Source organism: Frankliniella occidentalis, unplaced genomic scaffold, assembly GCF_000697945.3.
Source record: "Frankliniella occidentalis isolate FOCC.00 unplaced genomic scaffold, Focc_3.1 Scaffold38, whole genome shotgun sequence".
NCBI lineage: Eukaryota > Metazoa > Arthropoda > Insecta > Thysanoptera > Thripidae > Frankliniella > Frankliniella occidentalis.
In genome coordinates, this window is record NW_026267168.1 from 819,851 (window position 1) to 841,113 (window position 21,263).

General features: G+C 39.2%; 3 protein-coding genes across 6 annotated transcripts in view; 1 reads left to right on the forward strand and 2 right to left on the reverse strand.

The window, feature by feature from the left end:
- The window catches only part of LOC113213381 (uncharacterized), a 19,280-nt gene extending 3,033 nt beyond the window's left edge, over positions 1-16,247 (forward strand). For all 4 annotated transcript variants that reach the window (XM_026432432.2, XM_052266384.1, XM_026432437.2 and 1 more), the window contains exons 5-33: positions 40-77; positions 154-6,244; positions 6,330-7,348; positions 7,436-7,574; positions 7,651-7,729; positions 7,812-7,870; positions 7,972-8,041; positions 8,125-8,252; positions 8,329-8,556; positions 8,647-8,922; positions 9,073-9,234; positions 9,345-9,614; positions 9,738-9,960; positions 10,042-10,349; positions 10,420-10,743; positions 10,833-11,104; positions 11,201-11,537; positions 11,626-11,802; positions 11,888-12,087; positions 12,193-12,328; positions 12,400-12,730; positions 12,813-13,013; positions 13,090-13,218; positions 13,304-13,433; positions 13,527-13,785; positions 13,865-14,148; positions 14,484-14,622; positions 15,428-15,673; positions 15,766-16,247. In XM_026432432.2, coding sequence (XP_026288217.1) covers positions 40-77; positions 154-6,244; positions 6,330-7,348; positions 7,436-7,574; positions 7,651-7,729; positions 7,812-7,870; positions 7,972-8,041; positions 8,125-8,252; positions 8,329-8,556; positions 8,647-8,922; positions 9,073-9,234; positions 9,345-9,614; positions 9,738-9,960; positions 10,042-10,349; positions 10,420-10,743; positions 10,833-11,104; positions 11,201-11,537; positions 11,626-11,802; positions 11,888-12,087; positions 12,193-12,328; positions 12,400-12,730; positions 12,813-13,013; positions 13,090-13,218; positions 13,304-13,433; positions 13,527-13,785; positions 13,865-14,148; positions 14,484-14,622; positions 15,428-15,673; positions 15,766-15,813 — 12,303 coding nt within the window. In that variant the 3' untranslated portion in view covers positions 15,814-16,247. The remainder of the gene's footprint in view (positions 1-39; positions 78-153; positions 6,245-6,329; positions 7,349-7,435; positions 7,575-7,650; positions 7,730-7,811; positions 7,871-7,971; positions 8,042-8,124; positions 8,253-8,328; positions 8,557-8,646; positions 8,923-9,072; positions 9,235-9,344; positions 9,615-9,737; positions 9,961-10,041; positions 10,350-10,419; positions 10,744-10,832; positions 11,105-11,200; positions 11,538-11,625; positions 11,803-11,887; positions 12,088-12,192; positions 12,329-12,399; positions 12,731-12,812; positions 13,014-13,089; positions 13,219-13,303; positions 13,434-13,526; positions 13,786-13,864; positions 14,149-14,483; positions 14,623-15,427; positions 15,674-15,765) is intronic.
- A 140-nt stretch (positions 16,248-16,387) lies between these two features.
- LOC113213395 (uncharacterized) lies at positions 16,388-18,989 on the reverse strand. The gene is made up of 3 exons (XM_026432448.2): positions 17,149-18,989; positions 16,929-17,074; positions 16,388-16,847 (listed from the first exon to the last, which is right to left on the reverse strand). The coding sequence occupies exons 1-2, from the start codon at positions 18,255-18,257 to the stop codon at positions 17,065-17,067; spliced, it is 1,119 nt and encodes a 372-aa protein (XP_026288233.1). The 5' UTR covers positions 18,258-18,989; the 3' UTR covers positions 16,388-16,847; positions 16,929-17,064.
- Positions 18,990-19,288: 299 nt separating this feature from the next.
- LOC113213403 (S-phase kinase-associated protein 1-like) lies at positions 19,289-20,740 on the reverse strand. Its single transcript, XM_026432461.2, has one exon. It carries the CDS (start codon positions 20,550-20,552, stop codon positions 20,064-20,066), a length of 489 nt encoding a protein of 162 aa, XP_026288246.1. The 5' UTR covers positions 20,553-20,740; the 3' UTR covers positions 19,289-20,063.
- Between the last annotated feature and the right edge of the window lie 523 nt (positions 20,741-21,263).

The following is a 21,263-nucleotide window of genomic DNA, read 5'->3' on the forward strand; positions in this document are numbered from 1 at the left end:
CCCTCTCTTTCTCTTACTAACTTGATTTTTTTTTTTCAGTCTACTATATCCACCGACAAGGTGGAGTCAAAAAATATGTAAGTTCTTATGATATCATATTAGTTTGAACTTAATTGTTTTCGCAGTCTTATTTATATCTATTCTCTTCCACAGTGTCAAGACTGAACCAGATGATGTTACGGAATCTCCCGCCAGTCCTCCTCAGTCAGATCTCAACCCTCCTAGATCTGCACCAAAAATAATTCCAGTGGAGAGGTGTGCAACTGTGGAAAGGGACTACTCTCAGGCAGAAGAAGGATCAAGCTTGGAAGCAAGCAGGAGTCGCCTGAAAGGCCTTATGCTTAAGACTGACTTAAAGACATCGTCTTCAACTCCATCCCCACAAATTCCTGGATTAGATATGGTTTTCCCCAGTCAGGATTCAACAGCTTATAGTCATTCATCACATGATAATAGTCTTAAGTCTCCAACTGAATCAGAAAAACTTAACAAAAATTATTCTCATCCAACTCCATTAAGAGAAGAATGGCCTCGCTTAGAGACTTCTATTCAAAGTCAACCAAGCTCAAATGATTGGCCTGCTGCAAGAGATGTTGATGAGCGAAGACTGAATAGAGATCTTGATTATAGACATTCAAGAACAGATGTAGATCATAGACAACTCCCAGGAAGTGACCGGCATGGCATGCAAGTGCATTCTGTTATGAGTCATCCTCCCTTGTTTCCTCCCTCCTTGAACCATTTAACACCAAAGCCTGCACTTCTTCCTCGTCACATGCCAACTCACAATATGAGCTATAACTCATGTTCTTCATCTGTGCAGGAGATCACTAGGTGTGCTGATAAAGTGGTTCTTGAAACTAAAACCTCTCATCAAACAATTACTTTTGCAAGTGCGAGTAGTAAATCACCTTTGCTTCCAACTCCTCTAGATGCATTAGAACGAGCTGGCAACCAGTCTCGACATTTATCTCAACAAAGAGAAGTGTATGATACAACCTGTAATTCCCCATATCTACCTTCAAAATCCTTACCTAGCTCTACTTCTCATTTGACAGATCGGAAGAGTATTCTGCCGGTTTCTTCTAGCTCCCTTCCTCATAATGCTCCTCAGGGTGAAAGTGTCAAACCTAGTGCAAGAGAGAGAATCATGCTGAGGCTTGATCAAGTAGAGAAATTAGGTGTTAGCAGTGGTGGTGCTCTACGAAAATTGAAAGCAGATATTGAGAAAGGAAAAAGAAGGCCCGGAGAGACAGAGCTGTCTACCAATGAAGAAGCATGCCAAAGATCCTTAGATGTACCATTAAGACAAATTGACCCCCGTCTTGAAAAGGAACAGAGAAGAAGTTCCTTGGATGAAGAGGCTCAGAAGTACAGAAATGCTGCTAGAGGTCATGATCCCCCCATGGGGCTTAGCTCTTCAGCCTTACCCCCAAATATGCCTAATTTTTCTGGCCATCCTCTTCCATTTGGTAGTTCTCAGCCAGGTTCTGTGCAATGGAATCAGTCACATACCAGTTCTCCACATGGGAGAACAATGTTTCAAGGCCAGCAGAGTGTAATGAATACATATTGGCAGAGCACTTGCTCAGTGAAACAGATGAATACTGTTACGACAGCTCATGATTTAGGAATGCGATATCAGCCAAAAATTCGACAAGGAAAATCCATGAATACACAATATGAGAGAAGTATACCAGGCAATATCTTAAAGCCCAATGAGGAAAGGTTTGTAGGGCAGAGAGAACCTGAAATCCATAGAAGAGAAAATGAAACCCACCATGGCCCTGGGAAAAGACCCTTAGACCCTCGGTTAGCTTCTATGAAACCCTTAGAGGAAAAGAAACATTCTGATAGCAAGAATGCTGATATTAACTCTAAAAGAAAAGAGAAAACCAAAGGTAAAGATGAAAGTGATTTCTCTTCTCCCCTCGGCAGTATTTATCATGAAGAAAAGAGAAACAAGACTGGTCAAGGATATGGGTTACAGAGCTACAAAATCCCTAAACGCCCTAAAGAGCCCAGTCCTCCTAAAGATGTAGCCCAATCATCTAAAAATGTGATTGAATCTCGTATTACAGCTAGGGATCCTAGATTATCCAAAGTATTACCTCAACTACTTAGTCCAGAGTCTGTCAAAGAAACCTCATTTTCTTCTGATCTCTGTAACAAACCACTGACTGAAAGTTTATCAGCAGATGCACAATTTGATGATAAACTTGAACAAGAAAATAATGAGCAAACAAACTCCAACTATAAAGCCCAAACAAAAAGCCCGTCTCCCTCCCCAGACACTCATGCTGGGAGCAATTCTCTCACTGTTGGAAATCCCCCAGATACCAATGCTGGAGATTTAAATGTTAGCAGTAGTGGCACTCACTCTCTCAAAGCTGGTAAGAATGCTGATCAAGAGACTCGAAGTCCATCACCACAGAGAGCTTTATCTCGCACCCGTAGTCCCAATAATTACAGAACTTCAAGGGCAAGGAGCCGTTCTAGATCACGAGGAAGAAGCATTTCTAGAAGTAGAGGTAGAAGTCGTTCACGAGGCAGATCTTCTGTGAGAAGTTCTTCAAAGCCAAGAGGGGGCAGTCCATCTAGATCAAGGAGGAGGAGTAGATCTACTTCCAGAAATAGGCTTAGAGATAGGAGTTCTTCCTATTCAAGAAATAGAAGAAGTAGGTCTAGAGCAAAATCTCGAGGGCGTAGTACATCAAGAACAAGGTCTAGAGGTCGAAGTACTTCCAGGTCTCGAGCTAAGTCAAGGGGAAGAAGCTCATCGAGATCCAGAGCCAAATCACGGGGAAGAAGCTCATCCAGATCCAGAGCCAAGTCACGAGGAAGAAGCTCATCAAGATCCAGAGGTAAATCACGAGGAAGGAGCCCGTCAAGAACTAGAGCCAACTCAAGGGGGCGAAGTACATCTAGAAGTAGAGCCAATTCAAGGGGGCGAAGCACATCAAGAACTAGAGCCAACTCAAGGGGGCGAAGTACATCAAGAACTAGAGCCAAATCTAGAGGCAGAAGCTCATCAAGAACGAGGGCCAAATCTAGAGGGAGAAGTCCATCAAGATCCAGAGCTAGGTCTAGGGGCAGAAGCGTGTCCAGATCAAGAGGACACAGTAGAGACAGAAGCCCCTCAAGATCCCGATATATACCAAGAGCTAAAGAGAGAAGTTCTTCAAGGTCTAGAACAGGTTCAAATCGAAGAAGCTCCCCATATTCAAAACCAAAATCTAGTGAAGAGTTCTTAAAATCTAGGGGTAGACATTCCAGATCCCGATCAGACTCAAGGACTAGAACAAGCCCATCTCGTTCTAGAGCTAAATCAGTTGTTAGAGATCAACGTAAGTCAAGAGGTCGCAGTCATTCATCTGATTCTGATAAAATTTCATTGGCAGAGCGCTGGAAAAGAAATCAAAGTCCATCTCCAGACAGGCAAGCAGCTGGAACAAAAATTATTTCTGGAGCTAGGAGAAGAAGTGTGTCATCAGATAGTAATAAGTCTCGAGATTCCTCCTCTATTATTTCGCAAGCGATATCTAGAACCAGATCACAAGGTCGATCAAGGGGTAGATCCAATGCTCGATCGAGATCTCCCGATCAGTCACGAAGGAGTGTATCTAGAGAGAGCGCAAAAGATACTAAGAAGGCAGCAGCATCTTCAAGATCCTCTTCATGCTCTGGCAGAAGTTCACCTCTATTCCCTAAAGGTAGATCAAGGTCCCGATCTCCTTCCAAAGAACTGAATTTTGACAAACTGTTAAGAAAGGATCAACCTTTAGTGACAGATGTTCCTCCCTTGAGTGTGGATAAAGAAAGTGCCATTAAAACGTCACAACTTGAGAAGGACACTGATGTCAGTTCTTCTTTAATTGAGAATGTCTGTTCTGCTGTGGATGTAGTTGTGGATGTCCCTACATCCACGTCAGAAAACATCCCTGAATTACCTTTTAAAGGGGATGCTGGAAGTTCATCTGAAGCACATGATGGGAACAAAAGTTCAAAGCCCTCAAGCTCGCAACTGGAGGCTGTTGGAACATCTGTAGAACCAGGGAACATCATTGTTGGGCTTATTAAAACTCTGGCTAGTCAGGATTTGTTTAAGCAGACAAGTTTAATTGAGCTAGCTGCCCTGGCTGCTAGTCAGCTTCCAGAAGATAAGCGTAACAAGGTTTTAGAAATATTTAGAGAAAATACTGGAGAGGCTCCCAAAGAAGAACAATCAAAACCTCTGGAGAGTGGTTTCAAGGAAGATTTGAAGCATTTTAAAAACGAGGTAGAACAGAAGGGTGACCCAATTGTGCCAAATGCAACATCTGAGTCTGAGACCAGCTCCACCACAAAAAAAGGGAGAAAGAAGAAACAGTCTGTTAAAGCCAAAAGTGCTAAAAATACTCCAAGTGATGGCCTGCAGAAGTCTGAGACTTCACCTGAAGCTTCAGAGAAGCAAAAAAAGAAAAGGGGGAAAAATGAACTGGAGAAACTGCATGAAGACATAAGAGAAATGTTTATTAGCAGAGAAGTTGTAACTGCAACAGGTCAAAGAAGTTGCCGCATGCGCAAAGAAGGTAAAGACACCTTCCAACCACCTAAGAGCCGTCCTGGTTCAGCAGATGAGAAAGCAAGGCCCTCACGTAGTAAATATCGTTATGAAAATGTCATGGATTTTTCTGATGATAGTCCCTGCAAGGACCAAATTTCATTGGATACCACTGGAAGTACATCAGATTGTCAGACAATTGCTGACATCAACAAAAAAATTAGGTCTTCAAGTGAGAGTGAGGATGATATGCCTTCATCTAAGTGTCAAAGAACAAGTCCAGATTCCTCAAACCCAGTGTTTAAAAGAAGGAATAAAACAAATTTCATAGAATCTGATACTGAATCTGATTCGGCCGTCAATGAAATGGAAAGTCCCAAGCAACCTAAGATTTTTAATGATAAGTCAGTAGATATGCGATCTGGAAGTAGGAATGTTGCTAGGAGAGGTCGAAAAATTGGCTCAGTTTCCAGAGATCAAATGAAGATGAGAGAGGAAGTGTATACTCCTTCTTATGATGGTGACTGTGATGAGGGGGAAGAAGATGAATCAAAAATTGAGGACAAAGATATGTCTCAGATAGATACAAGTAATATAATTCAGATTGAAGGTGCTGGCAGTAAGCTAACTCGCAATCAACTAAAATTACTCAAAAATCCAGAGGACCTTAAAATAGCTACAAAGAGAGCTCTAAACTCCTCACGAGAGTACTCTGAATGTGATAGTGACACATCAAAATCTTTGGAGCTTTATGGGAGCTTTCCATTTTCTCCCGTTAAAAAAAAGAGGAAAATAAAAAAACCCTCTGGGGTGTTACAGAAAACAGCAGATGTGAAGACCCTTCATGATGCTACTGATTCCTTGATTTCCGATGAAAGCTTTGTACTTGGTTCAACATCTGAGTCGGTGAATGAAGAGAATTGTCTCAATACATCAGTTGGGAGTGATTATGTTGTTCACACAATAGACGGTCCTTCAGAAAACAACAGTGATGTTGAAATGCCAGAAGCCCCACTTATTTCGGGGGCAGAGCATCCCCTCGCTCTGAAAATGGAGGTTGTTGGTGCTGATGATCCTATTTCTCCTGGGAATCAAGAATACCATAAAGACCTTGAGTACACTGTTACATCAGCTGGAGACAGAGCTTCTTGCAAAATTTGCAAATTTTCTGGCAAGACAATTGTTGGACACTATTTATCTAGCCATCCGTCTGATGAGGTTTTGATCTCCCGTCTCTCAAAGAGTTTAGCCGATCAAGCCAAAGCAAATGTCTGTGATTATAGTGAAAGTGAATCCAAAAAATTTACTGCAAAGAAAAGACTATCAGCTCCCTTGAAGTGTCTTATTTGCAAATTTATGGCCACTAATTTTATGCGTCTGTATGAACATGTTTCAACTCATACTGGTGAATATCGTTACTCTTGTACTCAATGCAATTACAAAGCAGCTCAAAGAATCTCTTTAAAAGCCCACAGAAAGGTACGACATCCTAATACAGAGGTGAAAGACTTGTGCAGTGTATCTCAAATGGAAGAAGGATCAACTTCAAAACTTCTATTAGCATACCTTTGCTCTGAATGTAATTACTTTCAGCTGCGTAAATCAAATCTCATGAACCATATTCAGAGATACCATCTCAATTCTCCTTCAGCTGAAGCTATTCGAATATGTATATCTGAAAAGGGATCATTTAAGACACAGGTAAGTGAAACATTGTTGTTTTTCATTGACTCACTGTTTTGGAGAATGATATAAACATTTATGTAATTTATGTTGTGTGCTTTAGGCTGTTACCAACAAAAAGAAAGACGTGAGTGAGGACTTGACGCTCAGGGAAGTTTCAGGGGAACTCTCTTCAGACTCAGAGCTTACAATGCTCGAAAATGTGGTGTCTGACTGTCAGCCTGGGGTATCTGATTATCAAGCTCAGGCTAAAATGGCAAGAGATCCCTTGCTAGTGACTAATGAAAGAGAATTATTGCACGGAGAGGGAGAAGAATCAACTATAGAATCTGCTCATGCAGAAAAAGATCCCATCAGTGATGAGCCTGACATATTAGAAATTCTCATTCCCTCTACAACCAAGAAACCTTCTACCCCTGTTGAAATGAGTATATTTATTGGGTCAGAGCACAATACTGATGATGACAAAAAGTTGCAGGAAGATAGGAAGAAACTCTTGGAAGACGCTGGTTCAAAGATAAGAGAGAGGCCCAAAATACGAAGCTCTATGTCTGAAAAACTTGCTCAGCGTCTGAATTGTGGTCAATCAACCAGTCCAATAAGTCCTAAAGATGTTGCTCGGAAAGAGGTTTCAACAGAGAGTTCAGTTGACACACAGCCACTTCAAGTCAGAACCAATTTAAGAACGACTCCTGCGAGACTTGCCCAGAAGTCCACTGAGAACTCAGAGAAAAGACCTGGGAAAGGGACACCTCGGACTGCATCTATTATAGATCTTGAAAGTGTTGTTTCCAGTGAGGTTCCGGATGAAGTCAAAGCACCTCTGCCCTCTAGTACCTTACAAAGTACACTGCAGCGCATGCAAACCACCATTGAGTCTCCTGTATCTACACCATCAACTAGCCTTGTATCTTCCCCATCATCAGTTACTCCACATAGCCGTTTGAAGTTAAAGAAAGGATCAGTCATGGTTGGTCCTGTGGAGGCAAGAGCAGTAGATGAGTCTCAAGGCTTTTCCTTCTTTTGTTTATCTCCAAGTTGTGCCTTCAGCACACCAGAAGCTTCAACTTTCCTGAAACACATTGAAAAACATTCAGAGAAACCAGTGTCAGCTCCTTGCAGGTAAAATTCATAATTTATTTCACCGTTGAACTCACCTGTTAACATGTTATAGTGACAGCACCTTTTTTTTCTTTTTCCTTTTTTAAGTGTGTGTGATGAAGGAGGCAATATTTTAAGAGACTTAAGGTCTTCCTTTAATCATCTTGTCAAGTATCACTTAGTGGAAGTGGAAGAAAGCAACAAAGAAAGTGCTGGAACATCATCTACATCATCAAGTTCTGCAATGGTACTAATAAAGCATTTCATTTTGGGCAAGTTTTGTTTTAAAGATATCTCTAACTGTTTTATGCTTTCATATCTAGTCTTCAGGCAAGCCACTGCTGATAAGACCTCGAAAGATGCCCGGTGATGTCCTCTCAGTGGCAGAGAAATTTCAACATGGTACTGTCCGGACTTTTTTTTTTGTAACACCTTTATCTATCTTTTTATTATATTCAAAAAACTGTAATATTTCGTGTTCCAGGTGTTGAAAGAAGTGGTTTGCCATCTCTTGTCATCTCCAGTGTCATAAGCTTGTCTAAGGTAAGAGCCTTTTATATTAAACTTTAAGGTGTACTGTTTTTTTTTTTTTGTTTTTTTTTAGAAAACACAGGCATTCATATTTTTACTCTTGTTTTTTTTAGGATCACACTCCAGATGGGACTCCAATAGAAATGCAGGGCCGTCTAGTAACTACCCCTGGCAGTGTAGATGGTATGTGAAATGTTACTAACCTTTGACCAACTCCATTTTCTATGTTTGAAATTTGTGATGTACAAATTTTGTGTTCAATTCAGGAAGCAGAAAATTTCTTACTGTCCTCAAGAAAGATCCAACAAGCATGTCGGAAATGATGAAATTTGAAAAGATTTGTCATCTTTTTAAATGCATGGGTCAACATTGTGCCTTCAGCTCAAATATAAAGGTAAGTTTAATTCACCTTATTGCATTTGATGATAAAGTAATCTTTTCACCCTGTAAAATTATAATCTTGTCCACAGGAAATATTTGCAGAACATTACCAGAAACACCTCTTAAAGGAACTAAAACTTAATGCACATGCAGCTTCAGAAATATTTGAATGGCAGAGATGTGCTTACTGTGGAGACCTTAAAGACTCTGGAGAGGATTTAGTTGACCACATTCTGATACAGCATGCTGTTCTGAAATACCAATGCTCCGGTTGTTTTTATAGAGCAGCTTCTATTGCCTGTGTCATCTTTCATCAGGTTTGTAGCACTTGTCATTTGTTGTTTCACCTTGCATTTATTCTTATTTTTCTAGTGAATATTGTCGTATATGTGCATTATCTGTTCCAGACCAATTCACATTGTAGTAATGTAATGGTGTTTGAATGTACCTTGCCACAATCTGTTAGTGAACAACAGCTATCTCAACTGTCTCAAAGATCGCTGCAAACTGACCATATTCAAGTCTATAGATGTGGTCAATTTTGTGATCGAGGAGAATGTGGGAAAGTATGTGTGTCATCAGAGGAATTTACTTCACATCAGCAATCACAGCATCCCTCTGATAACATATTTTACTGCAAAGAGTGTGGCCTTGGTCTGGATAGTTCATCAAAATTAATACATGTATGTTAACACCTCATTATTTTCTATCCATCTATCTTTTTAAAAACATATTACTTTGCCATTTAACAAGTTTTTGTTGCTGTCGTTTTTTTTGTTTTTTTTTCATCCTTTCTGAGGACTTATTTCTATCTATGTATCTATTGTTTACAGCATTACAGTACTTCTCATTCATACAGAAAGTACCATTGCTTGTATTGTCAAAAAGCTTCAGAGACCAAAGAAGAAATAAGTTGCCATATGTGTTTAGATCATCCAGATCGAAAAATGATTGTGACATCAAGAACACGCACTGAGGAGATGAATTCATCCCCTGTAAGTATAATTCCTTGTTTTACTATCATCCAAAAATCTTCATACCATTTTTTCTATCTTAAATCAAGGTAATCATTTTTAATACTTTATATTGTTTTTTAAACTTACAGAAAGTACTAAGGTTGCCCAGTGGCTATGTGATAGAAGTTCTTGATCTGGATGATGTTTACTCCCAATTTCCTTGTACCTTTACTGTTTCAAAGAACCAAGAAACAGATAATAGCAATGACCCGATTCTCTTTGACCAAAGCTATACTGCACCCTGTCATACCTATGACATAGGATCTAAACTATCATGGACTGTCAAATCAACTTGGCACACCTCCACCTCTCCAAAAAGTTTTCCTCAAATTGGTGTTGAAGTTGGGACAGAGAAATGGGTAAGTTCTTAAAATAATAAAATGCTAGGTTCCTTTCTATTTGAGACGTACATTTTGTGTGTATTCTGTTTATAGTACAGAACTTAAGTGATTACTTAATTATTTTTTTTTGTTTGTCTGCAGGACACAAATCAGGACATTCTAGAACTTAGTGGTAGATTATCAGAACAATCACCATTGGCTATTACAAGTAGCAATCTCTCTGATGCTGAAGGAAATTTAAAAGAAAAGGATCCGAATCTGAAGACTGATCAGTTTGATAAACCTTTGAGCATTGTTAAATCCAACAAGGACGATAATGTAACTAATCTTTCTGGTTTGTCTTTATTTGTCTGTGGCTACTCAGGTAAGAGTCTTCAGAAAAACAACTTTCAACAGAAGCGTCCTCTCTTTCTTTTTTTTCATACATATTTTTGTTTGTTCACAGGTTGTCTGTTTAGAGGGGAAACGGCATCTGCCCTTAAAAACCATTTGCCCATTTGCGACTTTGCACAAGATGCTGGGACTTTGTCATGTGTGCATTGCAAAAAAGATTTTAGAAATCCATCTACCTTGCTAGAGCATATGCCAAAGCATGGTGTTCCCCGTTATGTATGTGGTTTGTGCGATGATTTCCGAACAACCCACCCAACTATTGCTCATAGGCATGTTCGAAATGTTCACAAATTAGCTGCAATTGATATGGTTCCTTCAGATCCGGACAACCCAGATGGAATTCTTATTCTACGTCCAAAGGTATGGTGTAGTAGGAGGCTTGTGCTCATGTTGTGAAATACCATTACATTAAAGTTTTATTTATTCCTAGGACAATGTAAGAAAGAAAGTTAAGACTAAAATTCAGCAATCAGTATGTAATAAAACAAGCTTTGGACCTGAAGAGAAACATGAACTTCCCTTATCAGCGGTTTTTACCTGCAATGTTTCCTGTAAAGTTTGCAATTATGCTACTAAAGTGCGAAGTAACATGTTGAGGCACTTGGAACAGCATGAATCTGGGTGTGAGCCCTCTCCAGTTCCTGTCCTTAATCCTGTTCCTTGTCTGGAACGCAATGAGAAAATGTTTGACACTATGACAAACCATGCCATAAGCTCAACAATACCTGTAAGACGTGATAGCAATGCCTTCAAGGTAATCTAATCTAATCTAATCATTTATCAATGTCAGTAACATCAATCATGAAATTTTCCTAAAAATTGTTTGAAATATTTCAATTTTAGGTTCTTGATGAGCCAAAATTTGTGCCTGAGAACCAGAGATTTGTGTGCTGTGCCCCAGCATGCCAACAGATTTCATCAGATGATGCTATGTTACGCCACCATATTCGTGTTCTACATCCAGAAATTCTTGTTTATAAATGTCCTCACTGTCCAGAATATGAGAGTGATAGTAGTAAACAACCTATCATGGTTGAAAAATTGGGCTCTCATCTGAAAATGCATGACAGTAGACTATACAGCTGCTTAGGTTGCAGTTATTACCATTATCAAAGGTATCATTTTAACGTATAAGTGTCATGAATCTATTCATAATCTTTGTATTGCCTCCATCATATTTGTTATATTTTTTTATCATTTTGAATCATCAGGCACATTGTGGAACGTCACACTGGTGAAAAGCATCCAGATCAGAAGCTCATTAGAATAGTAAGGGAGCCTCAACCAGATGGTCCTATGGATACAGAAAATTTAGTTGACATTGAGTCCGAAATTATGGGCACTGAAGGCATGTATGAGTGTTCCTTGTGTTCTCTCAAAGGCAATAAAGCAGAAGTGATGGGTCACATGGCTACTATTCATCGTATTCATGCCCAGTACAAATGCACTTTGTGCAACTTTCGGGCAAATGCTAGAGTCCGTTTTAATCCCCATTTTACTAAACGCCACCCAAATGATAAAGAAGCTTTCATTGAAGTGTTCCGTAAGGTAAAACTATATTTCACTTACTTAATCTTGCTAGTGTTGAAGAATGTGCCATAATGAATATTTTTTGTAATGAATTTCATCTTAACAGTGTAAAGTGGAGAAACTTAATGATGAAACACCCCAACCACTTTCTGAAAATTCTACCCCTCCTGTGGAGCGAGTTGTCTTTGATTCAACGCCATTATGGACAAGAAATTCACCACGTGTCCGTCATTTAAGAGGAATCCTATTTGAAGAAAACAGTGTGAAGCCCAGGGAAATTGAGGTACCAAATGTTACATTGTGTGATGTAAGTCATTGCACTAGAAGTGTAGCATATTCTGTAATCTATTGTTTTCTTACAATTATAGCATACTGAATCAAGGAAGGCAGAGCTAGCATTGTCAGTTCGCAATAAGCGTCCCTCAAATGCACTTAGTGGCGAGGACACTACAGTTAACAAGAGGGGGAAAAGGGATGATGCCTCTTTTACTTGTGCCAAATGCCTGAACAAATTTCCAGTTCACGAAGAAAATAATTTCCGGGAACATCTGCGGTCTCATTTCAATAGGTATGTATTGACATGATTTGTAACATTTCCGGAATTTAAAGTGCTATTTTTGAATCTTAACCATTTTATGTATCTGAATCTACTTAGTAAATCTGTCTCTTTCAGTGATGATTTGAGATATCAATGTGTAAGATGTTTGAAAAGTTTTCCATCTATTGATGAGGGAATAACTCATGTCACAGATATGCACCAAAGACTCTTCACTGCATCAGATATAGTTGATACTCATTCAGAAGATCATGTAAGAATTTAAATTTTCTGTCTTGAACTTACTGCGCATGTAAGTTTGCTGATACTGGCTCTTTTCCCCAGATTAATATGGATATCACCCGTCAAATGCTTGAATTTGGATTACCTGTTGAAGCTACTTTGAGCAGGGCTACCTCAACTCTAGGCTATTCCCCTAGTAAAAATAGTTCTCCTCTTCAGACAAGTTCAAACCGAAGATTGTCTCCAAGAGGTTCTGTTGGAAGCATTACACCAATCACTTCACCTGTTTCTGGTACACCCTGCGTATCTCCTAAAAAATTTGATTCTGTGAAAGGTATTAAAGCTCTAGGTTCGAGATCAGTTTTAAAGCCAATGACACAAACTGTATCCCAGTTTGAACAACCAATGGAATTGGGAACAAAACTAAGCCCAAGTGAGTGTATATATCAATAGATTGCTTTCTATTCTCATTTGCGATGTAAGAGGAGCATTTATTTACTTTACTTTTATCTTAGAAACAAAACATGCAGCAAACCCACAAGCGGATTGTTGGATAAATGTCGAAGGTGAAGACATTGAAGTAGACGAAAGTGCTCTGGAGGAAGATATTGAGGAAGTAGAGGAAGAAGAAACTAGTTCTGAAGAAAATCAATTACTAATGAGTGGAAATTTAGAAGAGTTTAATATTGAGCAGCAACCTTCTTCCTCTGCTGAAGGTACTGTATAATGATTTGACATTAGCCAATGGTGTTCTTCCCCTTCCTGAGTACATCAGTATTTTCTTCAATACAGGTTTGGAATGTAAGTACAAAGATACACATGGCTGTGCATTTGTCAGTAAAAGCAAACAAGAATCTCAATATCATGAAATGATGCACTGGGAGATAAAGCCCTGGAAATGTGGTGGTTGTGCATATCAAGGCAAGCCTACATACATTCTACACATTTCAGTTAATTGAACTTTTCTAAATGCCAATTGTATGTTTACTTTCAATTCGGATTACAGCTATAAAACAATCATCTGTTAGACTACACAGTTCAAAGGTACACCAAGGGTTGGATTTGAAACCTGTTAAAAATAATTTGCCACCCTCTCCTAAAATTTTACCGCTACCCAACCAGCGAAAGAAAATTGGGCAAGTGTTTCTTCAATTATTTTTTTATTGTATTTTTGTAATTACATTATATAACCTTGTTTCTATTTGCCTTTTCTTTTTTTGTGTCTATAGGTCAGCAACAGGAGTTGGGTCGACAGGGCAGATGACTTTATCTCTGGATGAAAAACTTTCCGAAGTGAAAATGGCTGACATTGCAGATGTTGAAGAAATATTTAAGAATGTTCATGTGCTGCGCTGTTGTTTTTGTAGACTAAGGGAAACATCACTTACTCGTCTATTTATTCATTGGCAATCTTCTCACAAAAGTAACAAGTCATTTTCTGAGAAAACTCCTGATGGACGGAGCATTGTCCCTTTCAAGTTTAAAGAGGTATGTTTTTACCATTCATTTCTATATTTTTGTTCCCCCTTTGATCTACTGAAATAATGCTTTTAATAATATCTTCTAGGTGAAACCGGGTGCCAAGGGAATAGAAACAATGGCATTTAAATGTGGTTTGTGTGCCAAATCGGGCACAATAAAATTGCTTCTTGATCATTATCCATCTCGTCATCCGGGAGAGAAACTAAGAATTTCTGAGCTAATACATAATAGAGTTCAGTGCTCTATGTGTCCGCGACAATTCAGTGCAAAAGCATCCCTTAATCACCACTTTCTGTCTGAGCATCCTGGTGAAGAAGTTAGCTCAGTTAAAGTTAAGACAACAGATATGTCTGATGATCTCCAAACAAAGTGAGCATTCATAGAGTTCTTATTAACAAACATCCATTCCATACAGAGCTGTAAAGCGGGTCCATCCGGGTCCAAAGCGGGTATTCATCCAATCGCAATATCACAGCATTCTGAAGCCACTGCGGCCCCACACAGATTTTAACCGAGTTGAGGACACTCTGCAACTCGGTTAAAATCTGTGTGGGGCCGCAGTGGCTTCAGAATGCTGTGATATTGCGATTGGATGAATACCCGCTTTGGACCCAGATGGACCTGCTTTACAGCTCTGATTCCATATGTTCAATAAATGGTTAGGGAGGAATCATCCCTGCTCAATTGTATCTGTTTTGTTTCAGCATGGCATGCCTCTATTGCTCCGAACCTGTGAAATCAGCCTTGGAAATGAAAGATCATCATTTGAATTTCCATTCTCATCTAGATGCACAATATATTGAATTGGATAGCAGTGAACCTGCACATCAGTTTCCAATTAAGGTGGGCGATTCTCCAGTACCATGAGAAATATCAGAGTATTTTTCCTTTGATTTATTACAAGTGTAGATAACTTCAGTGTGAATATCATGAAGATGTCAGTTTATAGGAAGCTTTTCTCTCTAAAAAAATCTTTTCTATTAAACATAATGTTCATTTCAATACTTGAAAACTTGATTGTTCATTTGCCGTAGATATATGATCCATTAAGTTTTCTACTTTTACAAAACAAGTTTAATTACTTAAATTGTACTGTGCAACCGCTAAGTAGCATCAATTTGAACTATCGTTTCCATCTTACAGTACTTAGTGTGTTTTAATTTGAAGCCTCACATCCACACCTTGTGCTTGTTTATTTTTCTTCGTAATTTGTAAGATCTGAGATCAAGTTTTAATGATAAGCTGTGATTAATGAGCTGACTTTTATGTGGTGTGTGGTGGTTGCCTTAAATAGTTATCAGTATTTTGGAATAGTTCACCAGTATTTTGGAATACTTAGCAGTAATTACTCTTCAAACAAATGTGCTTATTCCTGAGCAACATTTTGAATTAACTGTAAAGAGGGCATTCTCTGCACCAGATAATTTTTTTGTTGAACCTCTGCAATTGATATAAAAGTGCATATTATATTTTATTAGATTTGAGAATAGATATTTTTCTATATCAATTTGAAATATGTACTTAATGAAGTAATTCTTTCACTGTTCCTTTAAACTTTTCTTCAACATCTCACTGAAATGTTATGAGAAAACACTTCTCAGTTGTTTTTAACAAATTTTAGAAATAATATTGAACAATATTGATTCAGAGAGCGGTGGCAAGGAAATCCACCTCTAGATTTCGTGCAGTCGCAAGAAAGTCAACTGGTGGTAGAAAATGGCACAACATGAGGACCTCTCCCACAAATGTCACTGTGTCAAGTAGCAACACAAATTCTGACTCAGACGATGAATTAAATACTTCCTGTGAAGATGACTTGGACGAAAATAATATCAGCTGTTCCATGATGATAGAGGGAATAAGTATGAGAGTCAGCCTGGCTACACTATCAAAGGTAATCAAGTGAGCTGCTGATACTACATGTATCATTTAGTAAGACTATCTTTTGCTTCTACTTCACACTTTTTTTTTATTCTACCTTTTCAGTATTCCAACATTTATCCAACCATAGTATTGAAGAAATTGGCCCTTTAGTTGTCATCTCTTAATTAATGCCTGGTTGATTCCCGTCAGCGTGCCTTTAATTTTCATTGAGATCCATGTATGTTAAGTTTTATTGAATGACTACAGTCACTAGTGCATCTCCCTCCCCTTTCTATGTATAGTTTTGAGGTCAATAAGATTCGTTGATTTTTTATTTCAGTTATGAGTACAATCTAATCATGTTAAAACCTCTTCAATCTTATTCAATTTTTTGTTCCTTTACCCTGTATACTATGTTAAAGCAGATGTTAGCATGTTACCAAAGATATCAATGCTTTGGCTTGGTGCTAGTGATGGTTAGTGAGTAGAAGGAATTTTATCCTTTGTGTCAAATGAGCGTAAAGGAATATTCTTAGTATTCCTGTTTATCATTCCATTTCCAGTGATGCACAATGTATTGAATAAATTTATTCTTCGATAGGAAATTGTATTTGTTTAAGTAAAACAGTCCTATTCTAAACAAAACAAAAAAATGCAGGCAAGCTTTGCTGTCCCAAATCTTTGTTTCCAATCTCATAATCGATTGAGGTGGGTGGTGGTAGGAGACAGTTGTAATTGAAGAAAATATAATTCCTTAAAAATTTAATATTTTCACATTTAAGAGATAAGCAAATTAGGACAAATGGGGTTAGCTATCTCTGAACAGTAAGCATTCTTGTGTCACAGCTTAAACAAAACCATATACAATAAAAAATAAAAGTAACCGGGAGTTGACACATACAATAAATTTAAAAAGTAAATAAAACTGGGAGGACAATTACTAGTGTAGTTCAAAACAAAATCAAATTTGCTTTACCTTCAAATATAGTCTGCAAAAAGAGCTCAGCGAAACTGGGGTGCCATAGGCAGTTTACCAAATCCACGTCATAGAGAGAGACCACACTTAGAGGTAAACCAAATTTCATTCGACTTGAAAACTGATCAATTGTTCAAAGCTTCGTTCAGTAGATCTTGGACCAAATCCAAGTTAGGAAACTTTTCTTTACGAGGAGGTCCACGCTTAAGTCCACTCCAAATTAAAACTTCTAAATTTAGAAAAAGAAAAATTATTTTAAATATTTATACACAAAGCATAGTAATCTCTAAAATACAAGATGTTGACCTACCAGATCCATCCTCCGTAATTAGCACCAACTCAAAAGCTCCTCTCCTGGGTTTTTCGGGGTTGTACACTGCTTCAATTGTGGGCCAGCGCTGACGTAGCCTTTCTACTACTTCATCAGCCCGGCGTTTAAACACTTGTCAAGATTTGCTGAAAGAGAACAATGGAGTGAATCAGTCAACTTTAATCCAAGTAATTTTACCACACACGTTTCCAAAGCTTACCAGTGCTCAATCGCTACTGTGACTTTGCCATTCTGAGAAGTTTTGTTGGACTCTGCTGAAGTTTCAGCTTGCACTTTCTTAGGTCTACCTCTTTTCTTTGGCTCTTCTACTGCTGGCATTTCATCCACATCAGGGTTCACTTTTGGCTTCCTGGTGTAGGTTCTTTTGGCAGGTGCTGGAGCAGAGTCAGTTTTTTCCCCATCTGGCTTGGAGGCTGTCTTTTTCGGTGCTGCTTTAGAACCTCTCATCAAACCAGCTTCCGAAGAGGCAACAGTATCCTCATCGTCAGCCTTTTCAGTAACATCTACTTTCTTAACAGCTCTTGATTTCTTAACAGGCACAATATCATTACTCTCATCCTTTTCATTGACTTTCTTTGTAGACTTCTGCTTGACATTTTTAGATGAGCCTGCGGGCTCAGGGTCTTGCTCCTTGATTACTTTGCGAGATTTACCTCTTGTAGCTTTCTTAGTGACATCCTTAGATTTCTCTTCTAAATCATCTTCAGTAGCCTCTGCTTGATGCCCATCTTCCGTAAGTTCAGATGTTTTCGCTGGCTTCTTTGGATTAACTTTACGTTTCTTTGCAGGCCCTGAATCATCACTTTCTTTCTTATTACTCTCAACGAGATCAGGTTTTTTCTTGGATGCTGCAGTCTTCGGTTTCAGGGTGGGAACAACTTCCTTAGCCTGTTTCGAAGGCCTCAGTGTTCGTCCTGTTGAGGATGCTTCGGCTTCAACAGGTTCATTCACTGTGGCAACCTTTGGTTTTCTTCCCCTTTTCGCAGGAACCTCAGCAGCAACCGATTCAGCAGATTTTGTTGGAACCTTGTCAGCTTTAGGTTTTCTCCCTCTTCTAGCCGGGATCTTTGCAGCCTCAACTGGAGCTTCCGTGGGAGGCTCTGGTGAAGATGCTTCTAGATTTTCCACTGAGGCAGGATCGGCAGGGGCTTCAGCTTCGTCCCCACTGCCATCCACTTCATCTACATGCTCATCATCTCCACTGTTTACAACTTCATTTTCATCATGATTTTCTCGTTCACTTTCACCAGAACTGTTTTCGTGCTCACTTTCGTCGCCACTAGAAGCACTTTCGTTATCCTTTCCCATTCTCGGATTCTTCCTAAAATCAACTTTTGGATGAGAAGCGAGACAACCAACAGTGACACTCACGATAGTTCCTGGCACACACTAAAATGCTGGCTCGTCTGGACACCGGCAGAACCACACGTGTTGCGAGTTGTCCAATTTGACTACTTCAAGCTTCTCTTTCATGCACAGTTGTTGAAACTCCCATAGAAACTGGAGCCCACTGGACGACGGGCTAGTAGAAATAGCAGCAGTGTTCTTGCTTCGGGCGAAAGAGAAGCAGTGCCCAGGGCTCACTAGCGATGATCCGGACGATCGCGTAGCGCGTAGCGTAGCGAAGGGATCCGGCCGGTAGTGTCAACTGACAACTGAACTGAACTGACGAGTTTTGACTTGTCTTCTCCCTCCACCGACCACCTTGACTCGGATTGGAACGGAAATGGAGGGAAACGGGATTAGGGGTGGGGGATTGTTGTTGTTACAAAAATGACCGAAATGTCGAACTAGATAGAAAGATGAATTAAATACTCCTGCCATACAGACGTTATACTATAGAGCACCTCTCTGCAAAAGCGAGATAAAATCTTACTTCAGCTGGGCATAAATTTAATTTAATTCAAATATGGTACATTTTCTCATTGAACGTCGAACTAGTAATAGGGAGGATGTTCAAAACGAGTTATGAATGTGCTGGTTGACGTTGCTCAAGTGTGGTCATCCGAGATCCTCAGACTACATGAATAAATAATCTTTCTTAATCAAATTGCATAAAATTCGATTATTCAAGTGGGGACCAAAATATGGCTTCATTTCATAGGTACTTGTGTTAGTTTGCCAACAGGTGGATATCGAAAAACGACAAACTTTTAAATTGAGAGAGAACTTTTTGATTCTTCTGAGCTATTTAACTGGTCAGGGTTTCTAATGTGAGACATCTACTTGCGCTCAGGGGCAAGTTGTCGTGTTCTGTTAACATTCTTTCAAAAAACTGACAGTTAATGTGTTTAATAAGGCACTCAAAGGTGTGAAGCCAGTAGTAGTACAGAGAATAATTTATATATCAGATAAACATTTTTATTTGGTAAAATTGGTGGTTTGGATTCAGGTCAATTGGTGATGATGGAGTACAAAGTACAGCTTCAGTACGAAGCTCACAGTAACAAAACAATTAGTATGCAAATTGAGTTACAATTTTCAGATCTGATCTAGAAAAGCATGTACTTGCGACAGGGAATGACAAAATAGTTCAATGGGAGGAAAATTTAGAACAACAAAACACAAATGTTACAAGTTAGAAGGTTAAGAAAATAAAATAAAATCAGATTTTTACAACAGCTGAAAGATAAGAAACCAACATCTGAAATCAAACAACTAACTCTTTCCTAAACATGTGCCTTGCACAATTTAAAATAAAAAAACAAAAGAAAATAGTTCAGAAAAAATACATTCTAATCTAACTGACAAGGAGAGGCCAAACAATCAAGATATGTAAGATGTGACTTACTAAAAGCAAATGAAAGATTTGAAAGGTTATGACAATGAGCGGGTTTGCAGATTGTCCGATGAGCAGAATATTGCATAAGAAAACGAAGAATACTTTTGGACAGAATAAGAATCCGTCGCCGGCAATCGAAATAGAATGGTTCTACAGCCTATTCATCTCCAACACGTATCACAAACATGCTACTCGTTAAAACGAGAGGTCCATCATAGTCATTACATTACACTGCAATTCTGACAAGCCAAACAAAGAGACTCGTAATGAGATAGGGCTTAAGATGTTTACAGAATTGCTAAAATATACAAAAAGTTTTATCAGTCCAAAAATCACTTCTCCTCACACCACTCGTTCTCCTTTCGTACTTGTTCTTCCTCACTTGGAGTGAAATCATTCTTGATATTGAAGGTCTTCCGGATCTCTTCAGGGGTTTTACCTTTGATCATGTTGGCGACAGTTTTGCAGGTCACATCCAACAAACCCTTGATGTCCAGGTAGTTGGCAGCCAAAATAAGTTCAAATAGGGTACCCTGGTCTACCTTCAAAAAGTCCGCGTCCCAACTTGAAATATCATCAGTGCGCTTCTCCTTGTTCTCATCATCTTCGGGTGGAGGTGGGTCATCCTTGTGGTATGTTGCCCACTGGATCACTTTCTTCAGAATGACCGAATTTACATTCGGCAGAGGCACAAGTTCTTCCTCATCTTCGTTGACGCCCAGGTCTTCAAGCATAGTCTTGATAGTAACAGAGCATTTCGCCACATCCACATCGACCTCGCATATCTCACCGTCAGAACTTTGGAGCTTGATCTTCTGCATTTTCAGGTTTGCGGATTCGTTGAGACAAAGACGGCAAAAGTCTAGCAAATTAGCTGAGTGTGCTTCGCAGGTGAATAGGCACAGCGTCGGAGCGTGTCTTGACTTGTCACTCGATCAATACCCAGAGCTGGAATGGAGTCAGGACGGACGGGACGGAAGCCTACAGCGCACTGGCCCTCTCCTCTATTGTTTTTCTTACAAGGCTGTACGCTCGCTAGAGGGCTCTGTGTGCCTTGACAGGGTGACGAACGCAACAATGTAAAGGTTGTGGACTGAGACAGGATAAACTCAGCGTTTGTTGCAAGTTTTACACGTTTTTAACCAATTTTCAGCAAATTATTTATTTTATGGCATTTGCACAGCCACTGGCTTGTAGAAAACGTGGAATAAAAACGATGGCATATTATTGTGTGGATTGGCAAGAGATTACCGGTCGTCTTTTGTTGCGTGTTTTGTTCGGCCACCGGCGCGCCAAAATGAAGAAAATCGGAAGTTGACTCAAATGCATTCATATTTTATGTAAATTATTTTTTAAAAGAAATTGATATGGAAACATTGGATTTGGCTAAACATGTCTACGATATGCAAAAAATAAAACTTTATTTTCTCTATAGTGGAAAAGTGTGACATGTACGTGATTTGCCGGTCTTACACGACCTTTGTTGTGTTAACGGGTCAAGTCAAGTGGAGTTATAGTGTAGGCATGTGTAG

Coding starts and splice junctions, on each gene's coding strand:
- LOC113213395 (XM_026432448.2), bottom strand. CDS start 18,257: ATGGGAAAGGATAACGAAAGTGCTTCTAGTGGCGACGAAAGTGAGCAC.
- LOC113213403 (XM_026432461.2), bottom strand. CDS start 20,552: ATGCAGAAGATCAAGCTCCAAAGTTCTGACGGTGAGATATGCGAGGTC.